The 13,037-nt window shown below is 38.5% G+C and overlaps 1 protein-coding gene across 2 annotated transcripts in view; it reads right to left on the bottom strand.

Moving 5' to 3' along the window:
- Positions 1 to 13,037, bottom strand: part of stim1a (stromal interaction molecule 1a) — a 37,767-nt gene that overhangs the window by 23,968 nt on the left and 762 nt on the right. For both annotated transcript variants that reach the window (XM_056756299.1, XM_056756300.1), the window contains exons 2-4: positions 12,413 to 12,543; positions 4,081 to 4,211; positions 968 to 1,082 (exon numbers count right to left, since the gene is read on the bottom strand). In XM_056756299.1, coding sequence (XP_056612277.1) covers positions 968 to 1,082; positions 4,081 to 4,211; positions 12,413 to 12,533 — 367 coding nt within the window. In that variant the 5' untranslated portion in view covers positions 12,534 to 12,543. The remainder of the gene's footprint in view (positions 1 to 967; positions 1,083 to 4,080; positions 4,212 to 12,412; positions 12,544 to 13,037) is intronic.

Here is a 13,037-nt window from a genome sequence, read left to right as displayed (position 1 = left end):
GCTGCAATGCAGGATAAAGAGACAGGGAGAGATAGAGAATCCTTACTATTAAGGATGTGCAAAAATACAGTCTGTGGGTTGTCTGAATGACAAATTGCCTCCAAGGAAGTCCTGCATAAATCCATTACATGTAGACCACCCTCACCAACTAAACATTATATACTGTAGTTTTATTGAAGTTGGTGAGCATTTCCTTCTGAACGTGGGGCCTAGCTTTAGTCAGAGAGTTTAGATAAGACGGTTTAACTGTATGTTCACAAGCAAGTCGAGTGTTTTTTTTATCAGGATTTGAAGGACGTGTTGAAAGCAGTTGAGTTCGTAAGAGTTTTCTCTGGTATCACTTACAACAATTACTCTACTTAAAGTGGGTGCACCATGGCCCATTGATGGTAAGAGTGGTAATACCATGGTACTTGAACATATACTTTGATAAAAAAACATGCAATGATGCACAACTGGGTTACGAGTGGTCACACCTAATGGAGGGTCTACAGAATAACTTTTTCCTTTGTTTAACGGGACAGTTCTCCTTAAAATAAAGATTCTGTTATCATTTGCTCACCCTCGTCTCATTCAAAAGCTTTGTGAAACATAAAGAAGATATTTTAAGAAATGTCTCAGAGGTCCATTTAACGAAAGTCAATGGGGTCCAGTGTCGGTTTGTCACCAACATTCTTCAAAATACTTTTTTTAAGTCATACACGTTTGGGATGACATGAGGGCGAGTAATAATGAAAGAATTTTCATTTCTGGGTGAACTAACCCTTTAGTAAGTCAAACACTGAACACAAACACGTGATGTTGAATAGATGTCAAGTCAGCAAAAGCAACTTTGTAGAAACCCAAGTCTGCAATATCAAAGGTAAACCAATAAGCTGTCCTTTGTTATAAAGGTACAATATATGCCAAAACACACGACTGCACACCGGTTTCAGCATTAATAACTCATTATAAGAGATAGCCTCACCCTTTGAACTCTTCCAGGCGTTCCACAGGTCCTCAACGCTGATGAACTGATCGTCACCGTGAAAACTGTTGTGTTTGGCTTTGGGGTCATTGTAGTTAAGGTCCTCTCTTAAAAACTGTCGATTGAAAAAGAGGAAATTAACATCGTAGCTTCTAGCAGCTCAAGGATACATGGGCATTCAGAATGAAGTGAAGGAATGTTCTAGGTTTGATAGAAGTTAAACTCTATCGACAGCATTTGTGACACAATGGTAAAACATCATTTGAAAGAAAAGACATGCATACAGTATGTTTTAAGACGTTGAAAGAAGTCACAGCCTCAAAAGGAAAGAGATTTTTGTTTATAACGAGAAAATCAAGGCAATTCTTTTTCATTAGAAAAAAAACAAAATGTTTATAAAATTGTCGGGAATAAGTTCCGCTGAGAAAACACAAGTTTGTTTGACCTCCGTGACCCAAAGTCCTGAAGTTAAAAGAAAGACAATAAAATGTTTACTCTAGAGAGCATCCAAAAGACAGCAAGTCACTGCACAGAGTTTTTCGTATGCTTTGATGTAGCATTGTTTTGAGTGTTTCTGCATCTATTAATACCACTGTACATCAAGTGGACTATGACTGTTTGCTCAAACACAGCAAAACTGATTACACAACAAAACACAACTGAAGATTGGAGCATAGTTTAAACCATATTTAAAGAGCCCTAAAATGTGGTTAAATTGCAACCACTGTACAAGAAATGTGTAAATAAAAAGACAGAATCCACTCTTTCTAAAAAAATAAAATGCAAAATCATTCATATATGAGGTTGAATGATTCGGCGCACGGCATCATGTGAGAAGAGCAGATATTAAACGCACCTTTATCGTGATACAAAACATGAGTCATGCCATTCAGATATAGGCCAGATATAAGACATTCTTCAACATGCCCACTCAAAGACAAATATCGACAGAGTCAGTTCGTGCCGAGTGAAAACCAGACCTGCTCTGTGCGAATTCGGCACAATCACATCCTAATATATGTGCTTGTGAAACACATCTGATACGCTTTGCCTGTAAATCATCGTTTTAATATCTGGATCTATGACAGAATTTCAAAGGGCCTGAGCCAAACGATACGCCAAGACGACAATGATGAAGATGTGCTTGCCTTTCTGTCTGATTAGCAGAAAGGTTGCTAAGCGGAGGTTGGATACATGAGGACACCACTCCCACGCAACATATCGGCAAGAGGGAGGGACGCCAAGGGCCAGGTCTTCCCGTTCCAAAACGCTACCCAACGCACATACTAACTGGGTTTTCTTTGGGCGAATAAGCAGGGCTTTAGAAGGAGCATCGACGACTTGTGGATACGTCATTGTGGTGGTAACAAAGGCCCAGTGCCAAAATGTGGGATTCAGAGATGTTGCTGAAAGAATAAACACATGTTCCACTGGGAGTTTTTCTATTGAGATTTTGAGTTGGAGATACGGCGTCACTGTTGATGCTCAATGCAAGCGAGTGCGGTGACACACAGTAGCTGCTAGGCTAACTCAACGTGGGTGAAACAGAACGTATGTTGAGGGTAGAGGAATGAGGTAACTATAACAAATACAGAACGGAAAGTGAGAACACTGCGGGTTTGACTTTTATATTTTTAAACAACAAAAATCTGGAGCTAGGGCTGTGACGGTGGCCATGACAACCACACCACCGCGGTGGTAAAGTGAACTGACGGTGGTGAACTGCCACAGGCGGTAGTGGACCTCACTGTGTCAAATAGACTTGGATATGAATTGCTATTTGTAGCATTTCAGTTGTGGATGGTTTTATTTAAAGATTTTACATTAACACAGAATTATTGGCATACGTTTCCATTTATTCTACAGGTTCTTCAATTGATCTTGTTGAGAAATGAAAAGATACATAAAACCGGCTATGACTCGCTGGCTTTGTGTCGGAGTGCGCGCAGGTTTTGCCGTGGTTGCAGAGAAATCTATATGTTTATTGTATCAAGCAAAAGCCATTAATTTCTGTCATTTGTCCACCCTTCAAACAGTTTTTTTCTCTTTTGTTCTGCAGAACCCAAAAGAAGATATTTTGAGGAATGTAGAAAACAAAAAGTTCTGACTTCCATAGTAGTTTTATTTTCCTACTATTGAAGTCATCAGTGCCCCACAACTTCCAAATATCTTTGTGTCGACCCTTTAAAAAAAAATCCCAATACAAGGTAGATTAGATTACATCACCTCAGTCCATGAATTTTTCCAACAACCTTGTAAACTAACAGTTTTAAAAGAGAACGGCATGCAAAGGTTTAGAAGAGTCATCAGCGCAACCTTTGGAAAACCTTTTTGTTTCCCATTACATCGTAAGTCAAGTGGTGGATTTATTTAGAAACACATTGAGCTCATTAAAGCTTGACGATAGCTGATCCAGCACTGTTTCGATGAGATTCCCACACAAGGATCTAAACCAGCTTTTATGGCCTTAAAAGACCATCTAACTTAGAACAACACATCACAATGGCTTCAGGTCTCTTGCAAAAAGCTTCTCTTACAGCCCCCCAAAAAAACCAAGATAACACCAACATGACAAACATGTTTAGATGATGAAACAAGCATTAGACTTAACGGTTGTAGTGATAACATTTTAAATAAACAGAGAGCATCTGAACATAATTCTTGAACCCATACTTTTTGGATGCATTGAAAACCGACACTGGTATTAGCCTTATGGTTTAACATTCTGATTGTTTCGATGAACACATAGAAAGATATTTGGAATAACGCTTGTAACCAAACAGTTCTTGGCCATCATTGACTACCACAGTAGGAAAAATGTGCCTCAGCACTGTTTGCTTACCTACATTCTCTAAACTATGTTCTTTCGTGTTCAGCAGAACAAATAGAAAGCATTTTTTCCTACTATGGTAGTCAATGGTACCCATGAAGTATTTGGTTACAGCATTCTTCCAAATATCTTTCTGTGTTCATGAGAACAAAGAAATTTATACCGGTTTGGAACTTGAGGGTGAGTAAATCGAGACAGATTTTTCATTTTTTGGGTGAACAGTTCCTTTAACCAAAAGCTGAAAAAAAATAGAGCTTAAGCCACTAAGCACTAAACCACTGACCCCGTCAGTCTCCGAAACATCCACGTTTCCATTGGCATCATCATCCATTTGCTTGTGAATGCTGCAGATGGCCTCAAAGCTGAGGATGGCGTTCTCATCCTGGCACAGGGGTTCATCGATGCGGCAGAGCTCTGAGAGGAGAGACAGACACTGTTAGTTTGATACTGAAACCAAAGTAACCTGCACATTTCTAGGCTTTTCAGGGTCTAAATAATGACCGCTTATTTGGCTGCACTATGCAATAATACTAGTCTTCGTGCCATTAAATAAGGAACTAGCTGAATAAATTCAGGGATAGCATCAAACAGAATAAGCTATTAAAGTGTGCAGACTTCTGGAAAAAAAGCAAGACCGAGCAAATATAACCTGTTGTCTCAGTGATGGTTTCTATGTCGTGGGTCACATAGTGCTGTCTAATGAGAACATCACGTGCTAATGAAGCGATGAGAGGATCCAATTACAAATTTCAAAGGTCCTTCTGAAGACACTCCTTTAAGTCTTGCGTTGTCTGTGGAGGTTTCCAGCTCGAACTTTGAGGGACGCTAAATATAAACCAGGCTGTGGTATTAACAAAAACTAGCTAGCAACTATTTTTAGACCGCAAATCTGTACAGCTGTTGTGTTACCACGGTCGAGGTGATGAGGTTTGTGCCCTTTCTTTGGTTAATACAGACCACAGAGTGGTGGTTTGAAGTCTACTGTCCTATTTAACATTAATGCACTCGTTTAAAAAATCTCCAACAGGCTGCAAAACTAAACTTAAAGACCGACACAAAAGGCCATTGCACATTGTGTCCGAAACTGTATCCGAAATTTCCGCATGTTAAAAGTTATCGGCCGATAATAAACTTTTGTCCGATAAATAAGGAATCATTTTCTCTGGTCAAACCACGTCAGCTGCTTACAGTTCAAATCCAGTACTGTCTTTCTATCTTGATCATTCACTTACTGCTATTAGCAAAACATTGTTCATGTAGGTGCAGTATGTAGATATTTATGAATGTGTAAATAACATGAACAAAAGCATATTTTTTAAAGTCGGTTTCTGTCTGAAAGCTTGTTAGACATGTGGCTATTAAGAACACTTGTCTGGGATGCTCTGGAAGAACTTCTATAACTCGTGTAATAAATAAACATACCAGAAAAGTTAAAGTTAAATAATCTTTAACAACTGTAAGATTTTCAGGGGAAAAATTGTTTTCTGTAGTTAATGTTTTCAAACAAAAAGCAGTTGTCCACTTTCTGCCTTCTGTTTCAGTCTCAGAAAATGTAGTAGTAATATATGGTTACTGCATATCAGCCAATATATAGATTATCGGCTTCCAGTGTTAATTAATTATTTTTTTATCGTTATAAGCAAAAATGATCATATCGGTGCATCCCTGATTTAAAATCCAAAGGACGTATTTCTTAAATATACTATATATATAATGTATTTAACGAAATGCTGTGTCTGTACCCACTACCTCGCTCACTTCTTCACTATTCCCTATATAGCGACTGACATTTGAGTCCTCTATATTGGGTAGAAGTGAATGAAAGTAAGTGAACGATTGCCTTTACGGTTGTTTTACATAATTTATAAAAAAAAAAAATGGTAAAAATAATTTTCACCTTATTTGTCAAGTGAACAAAACAATGAGAACAAAAAAAGACAACAATTTTCCAACTATTATTTACTTTAATGTTTATAATGTTTAATACAATTATTTAATATATTTAAAATAAACCGCCTATACCACCACTGTCTACAACATTCATTTAACCTGTTTATTCTGAAAAACATAAAAATAACTGTCTACAAAGAACAAACACAAGCATAAAAACGTGCATTCGTGGCATTATCTGTCACTCTCATCCAGCTGATTCACGTGTTGTATCATGGGTAATAACGAGTGTACGTCGAATATAACCTCAAAACCAAAGTGTGTTGTGGGTAAAAAGAGTGAATGAATGTAGGTAATGAAGTAGTTCTCTCAGGTTTCGGAAACCACTGCAAAATAGCAGATCCCCAATATAGTGAGGTGCACTATATAGGAGATAGGGAGCGGTTTCAGACACAGCCAAAGTCACCCTGAAATCTTGAGATGCTGGCAGACAGAAATGAAGGGAATCATATCTGGTTTCTGAAATGTATCACTTACATTTCAGGAGAATGAACTACAACCTTTGAGACATGGGATATGCCCTTTCAAAAAGCAGCCTGACGTACCCAAGACACAATATGTAAACAGGTTGAAACTAGAGATGCACCGATTGCAATTTTCTGTGAATAACTAGTTAAATTGTCTATAGAGTGACTATCACAGAAAAGAAAAAAACTGAGATATGAGGATAATGTCATCTTGCTGTGTAAATGACGCAAATCTGGATTCACCTTAATAAAACTCGAACACAAAAAGTACAAATCTGATACAACTCAAATGATGAAGAAATGTCAGTGAGTGCAGATGTAAAATGCTGCAGATCACCCTTGTTGTCTAGGATTTACAATCATTGTGATTATGCATTTGCATACTTGTTTGAATAAGTTTCGGATACTGTGACGCGGAGCTGACCTGGGATCAGCGTCACCTGGGCATAAAGGTCGCGTGCGAAGATCACTCGAGGTCCTGGGTCGAGAGACAACACCGCTGTCACCATTCGCCCCGGAATGGAAAACGGAAGGACAGCGAGGGAAGCAGGGACGAGGACCTTCATACACGAGCACGGACTGGCCAATTATGATTTAAGAGCACCCAGGATGTTACCTTGTGGGACAGTATATTTTAAGTTGTTTAATAAATTCCCCGCTGGGGTTGCTTACACCGTTGCTCTGTGTCTGCCGTGTCTCTTACCCCGTCACAATTGGTGGAGAATGCAGGCGACTGAAGGAAGGAGACCGGTAGGGAAAGGCTATAATAATCCTCGTACTTCCTGGGTCTCGGACCGGACGGACACGCCCTCTAACTCGACCGCCCAAGAGGGAGGAACCCAGGGACGAAGAAGAGGAGAGAGGCCGAGAGATCGATGGCGCCGAACCAAGGGACGATCCCGAGGGCAGAAGGAGCGGACGAGCCGACAGGAAGCGCTACTTAGCTGCCCGACAGAGCTGCCCGGTTGCTTGCACCGTTGCTCTGTGTCTGCCGTGTCTCTTACCCCGTCACAGATACATGATCCCAACTGATAGAGACAAGTCAACATACATCTCAAATGTCATCTTTCTACTTTAGTCTCTAATGTAATTGAACAAATATAACACATTTTGCTTTTCAAAATAGAACAGTTTACGCTATTTTTCGGTCAATCTGCTGTTATATTACACCTAGGAGATGAGGGTGTTTTCTTTCCTGAGGCCCGGTGGGGGACCAGTGTACCAGCTGCTAATGGTCTCTCCTCTAGTGTTGTTCAAATGAAAACCAAGCCAATGCCATCGGTGTTGTGAACTCGGTGTAGCGTGACCTTCAGCCTCAAGAGACCCTGAGCCGGGGCTCTAGACTAACTTCTTTTACTATGAGCACTGTAGCACATGACTGATATTTTTAGTAGCGCAAGCAGAACATTTAGGGGCACACCTTAGGCTGCAATGCATATGACATTTTATCACAAATACCTGTATTACTGACACATTCTTTAATAATAAATAGCCTCAACTCACAGAAATTACAATGAGCAAATTTATCTTCATTTCAGAGGGATATGACATCTGTAGCCATTTTTTAATTCTGTACTAAACTTTTGGAGAAAAAAAATCCTCTAACAAGCACTAGTAAATAAAAATATCGATCGCGCTTAGTGAAATTCATTTGTATCATTAAAATACTTCTTACAAACACCAGTGAAAATCATTCACGTGTATTATTAAATAATAGAGGAGCTCCAATTGATCGGTCGCCGATCATAATCGGCCGATAATCACATTGGGAAGGATCAGATGACGCAATTCTACAAGGTGTGTGAAAGAGACAACACATAAGTCATCTGCAACGTGTGTACTAAGCAGTTTACACGAGGCAGGAAGCATCCAAAACATTTAAATACCACTGACATCATCAGACATTTGAAGGTTAGTCATGTAAAGGAATGGGTGTAGTTTTCTGAGTTAGCTAGCGCTAAGAAAGAGAAGGACAGTTCAGCAGTAAAGGCGCCACTCAGCTGCAGAGGCGATTTATTTTTTTATATATCTTATATCTTACCAGTGACAGAAAAATCTGAAGGCCATCTGTCATTTTGACGGATAATAATAAAGGCAATTTTTTCTTCCCCGTTTCTCATTTCCTTTTATCAGAACGTTATCATGAATGGACTGAAGGTGATTGTGAGTGGCAGGAGGTAGGCTATCGCGAAAGGATGCATACTTCACACCCCGCGTTCCGTGCACGCATACATTTAGGGACATATTAAAACACTCAACGCAGCTGAATCTGTACACTTACAAAGTGATTATATGGAGAAATTCACGACACAGCTTCTAAATAAAGAATATACTATGAGCAGATAATACCAGTATATGAGCGCAACGTGCAAGGTAACTGTCTCAGGTCAGTACATTAGTACCGAATTCATTTGAACCAACAGAAAACGTGCATGTCATGTTGTATGAAAAAGTGTATTTTTGTTTATAGTGTTAAAGCAAAACGAAAGGGCTCGACTTAACATGTTCTTATGGTGATGTGTTCTTATGAGCTGTGACCGACACAAAGACAGCGAGAAACCTCAACCACCCAACCGGCAGCTCCGGACTCTCCCTTTGTCACACACATAGGCCTACACTGGTGGGCTCGCGATTTACTCGTCTTTTCACATTAGATATAACAACTAGAAAAACTCCAAAATGGCAGCTCACACATGCGCGAGTACTTGTAAAAAAGCGCTAGTTTATCATTTTTATCGCTTGAAGACATGACTTTGAATCTGTAATTAAGAGAAAATACTTATGTTCCAAAGTCTTTATGTGGTCCAAAGCAGGATGGTAGCATTTGCTTCATCTGTAAAAATTGAGCTGCATTTAGGGATGGATATTCATCTTTCTTGGTGATTGATCACAATTGCAGACGATACAGGGTCCTGGATCAATTCGAGGTTAACAATTCTTTTCACACGCTCAAACCCTCTAACATCGTAACCAACAATTTCAGACTTAAAAACGAATGACTCCGTTCTTATTTAAATGACAGCAATTCCTGAAAGCCAAATTACCTTCTCCAGAAAATGACACAATGGTTATGAATGGGAAAGAAAGAACAGGAAATCTCATGAACCCTTAGGCTTGTCACTGAACTTAATGGAGACCAAAGTCTCCACATTTCCCACATGAGCATTCAACTAAGTGCTCGGAATGTCAGGAAAAACCCATTATCTCAGATTTAGAGTTATTAAGGATCATTAATATATCTGTTTAAAACGACAGTATAATAGCCATTTAACATCTTTTTAAAGGTCAAACAACTTGGCCTTAATTTTTCCAAAAAATTACGTTACAGATCAAGTGTGTAATTTTTTCGAGGATCTGTTGACAGAAATGCAATATAATTATGTCTTCAGAGATGTATAAAGACCTTACGTAATCAAGCGTTAGATTAGAATGAGCTATTTCTATCTACATACACAGCGAGTCCCCTGGCATGGAAGTCACCATGTTGTTTCTGCAGTAGCCCAAAACATACAAACTGCTCTACAGGGCGTGTGTCGTAAATATGTAATCTCCTTTGACAAAGAAGCAAAACCCAACAACATCATTGTCCGGTGAGAGCCGCCTTAGTGCTTCGAAAGGGAGGAGTGGAGTGAGCAATTGGTTGCAATTCGCAACCTCACCACTAAATGCTCATTTAAACAACTGAATTGAACAATTTCAAACAATATCTCAAGTCACTGTGTTTTTTGTTAGAAATACTGATGGATTTTTGAGCTTCAAAACATAATGTTTTATTTGAAACATTTATTTTAATTATAAATTAGCCAAACCTGGCCTGAAGGCAATATTCAGTATAAGAAAGCCCACTAAACAATATGTGAGCATTTACATTACATAACCCGCACCCATCGAATGTAATCAAATTGTTTTGTTTCAAATTTCAGTTCAGCTCACCCATGATGTGTGCGTTTTAGTGTTCATAACACTACAAACCACACTGCTGCTGACTAATGCATGGTAAATTGCTCTATAAAGAGAAAAACATTTTATTAGGCACATACATTTCAGATGAACTAGGGTTGCCTGAACATTTAGTTGACTAATTTGTGTCAAGAAAGTTCTGTGAACCAAACATCTCTGGCTACCGACAGTATATTAACTGAATACATATCATCTTATTTATGGAAATGTATTATTACTGCTAATTCAAATTAGTCTGTCATATCTCTCAGAGGTACTGCAGCCTTACGCTCCGTTGTGGGGACTTTGGTCCGCCGACCATTCATTGTTAATTGTCCCAGTGTAAGATTAAAGATTAGAGGTAACCGTCCGTTTGCAGTGGCGGGGCCTTAACTATGGAATAATCTGCCTTTACATGTTAGAAACGCCCAAACACTCATTCTTTTTAAATCCAGATTAAAAACTACTTTTAGAGTTTGGCGTTTAACTCAGTGTAAGATCTGCTATCTTGATTTCAGTTTAATTTATTTAATTTAACTTGTCTTTTTGTTATTCTGCTCTGTGATATTGCATTGCTTATGCTTGTACAGCACTTTGGCAAACAATAGTTTTGTGCTTTATTTATAAAGTTTGACTTGACTAAAATAAACAATCTGTCTGGAAGGCATATATACCCGTTTCTGTTGCTAGGTAATAAAGAAACTTTTTGCATCAATATGCAAAACCAGGTGTGCACATACAAAAAATTTGAACCAGGACCACATGTATTACAATATTCCAGAAGAGATCAATATACTTCATATTTATCAAAAATTCACTTCTAACCGTTATAAAAAATGTACACAAAGTCATTTCAGGTGAGCGCAACACCATCAAGATGACACACAGGTTTGTTTGTGAACTCCACAGATGCTTTTGATGTCACTGACCCTGAACTGAACCAGAGAACATTCAAGGCATTAATTTGGGGAAAGACCAGGGCAAAACCTTTTTAACACTACGTCATTCTTAACTAACACCTTAAGAGTGGTAGCAATGTTTTTTAAGAACGAAGTAGTGATACGAAGGTTACAGGAAACCCAGCCCAGGAGAATCTTGAACATCAACAATGGCTATGAGAAATCGGACATCCCGCCTTTAACGTCATCCACATTCAAATTAAATAACTATTTTATGGAAACAACAATTGGAGAAATCTGATCACTTAACATTAGTGTTGGGCAGTAGCGTCGCTACCAGACATTTGACAGAGGCGGGCGGCTGCCTCCAATTTCTCTATGCAGATGATGATCCCTTAAATTGACTTATTAACATATTTTATGTGCAGGTGAGGATATCTGTAGCTACATCCTGTCATTCCATGGCTATATTTTACTGCAGTAGAGAAATAGTGCGGTAGCCTATTAAAGTAATCGAATAATTGAACATTCATGTTTATGAAGATCGATTATGGAAATATGTGTAAATTGACATCCCTAGTTCCCACGCTTTCTGATAGGATAATCTGTAAGTGCCAAGGGCTGTATTTTAAAAATAATTATTATAGAAAATGCAAACAGTCTCGAGCTAATTTTCAACGTCAATACCACAATAATAATTCAAAGTAATATAGACTCAATTTACTTTACAAAATACAGACAAACCCTACATTTAACTAAAAGTTAAAAAACTAACTATTAGTTCAATAAGAAAAAAACTACATTAGAGAGACTAAATGGAGAGGCACAGTAGGATCTACCAGCAATAGTATCATGAATAATATTCAAACTAAACCAATAACCATCGTTTTTACTAAAATTGTATTATCATCCATTACTTTTGTAGTCTCAGAAATCCCAATTTTTCAGGACTCATTTGTTTAAGGGGATGTTACCAACTGTACTATACACAATAATTTAGCTAACATGTTCTAACATTGTAGGAACTGGAAACCAGGCAAGACACTCAACACATTCCAATAACCTAACAGTCAACTCGAATGAACTGCAAACTTCTTTTTTTGAAAGATTTAAAACATATTAAAGAAGCAACTGTGCACACTATGATGAGGACAGTGCTTAACAGAGAATGCATTCCCTGCCTATTCTCAGCCGGGCCACATTTAGACCCCCACACAACTTCTAAATAACGCTACAGCAGTCGCTCCAAAGTACAAAGCGTATAGAGCACACATTGCTCGCTGAAACTGACCGTCACCTTTGGTGTGTGATGACACAGCAACATTTCTTATTTAAAATAAAATTTCCAGGTCATACTCACCCGACACACCGTTGTCCAGTGGTGGCGGTTCTGTGCTCACTGAATTGAATTTGTCCGCCCGACATTTCCACAAGCAGCATAGACACACAATCCAGAAAGTCACCAGTCTGCTGAGCTCCATACTGGAAGAGCTGGTTTATGAGACAGAAAGAGATCTTGTCATTGCCAGATTTGCCACTAAGCAAATTCACGATGGCATACACCGCCACTGGGAAAGTCAGTTGTGACGCAATGAAGTTCTAATGATCAAAGTTATTGTGTATATGCTTAAAAGTTCTCTCTTTTCTAACAAAGACAACACAGATATAAGAGTGATGTTTGATTCACTGGTATTTTTCTTCTGGTATCGAAAGGTCTCTTTGAATTGAAACGTATCAACAGCACTTAACCCCTTGGGTCAGGTTAAAATGAATGACGGGGCAGCTGGTTGGAAGAAACTTTAACACTTGTTATAAATAACCCCCAAAAATAAATAAAAACAACAATAAACACTATTTCTGAGACTTTTGTGCAGGAGCTTTAAACGCATTCTTCCCAACACAGCTCAGATAATAATAATAAAAACACACATTTAAAGTAAAATAATACAGAACATAATAACTAAATTGATGTTAAATTATCACAA

Source organism: Triplophysa dalaica, chromosome 9 (assembly GCF_015846415.1).
Source record: "Triplophysa dalaica isolate WHDGS20190420 chromosome 9, ASM1584641v1, whole genome shotgun sequence".
Lineage (NCBI taxonomy): Eukaryota > Metazoa > Chordata > Actinopteri > Cypriniformes > Nemacheilidae > Triplophysa > Triplophysa dalaica.
This window is presented reverse-complemented; position numbering and strand designations above follow the sequence as displayed.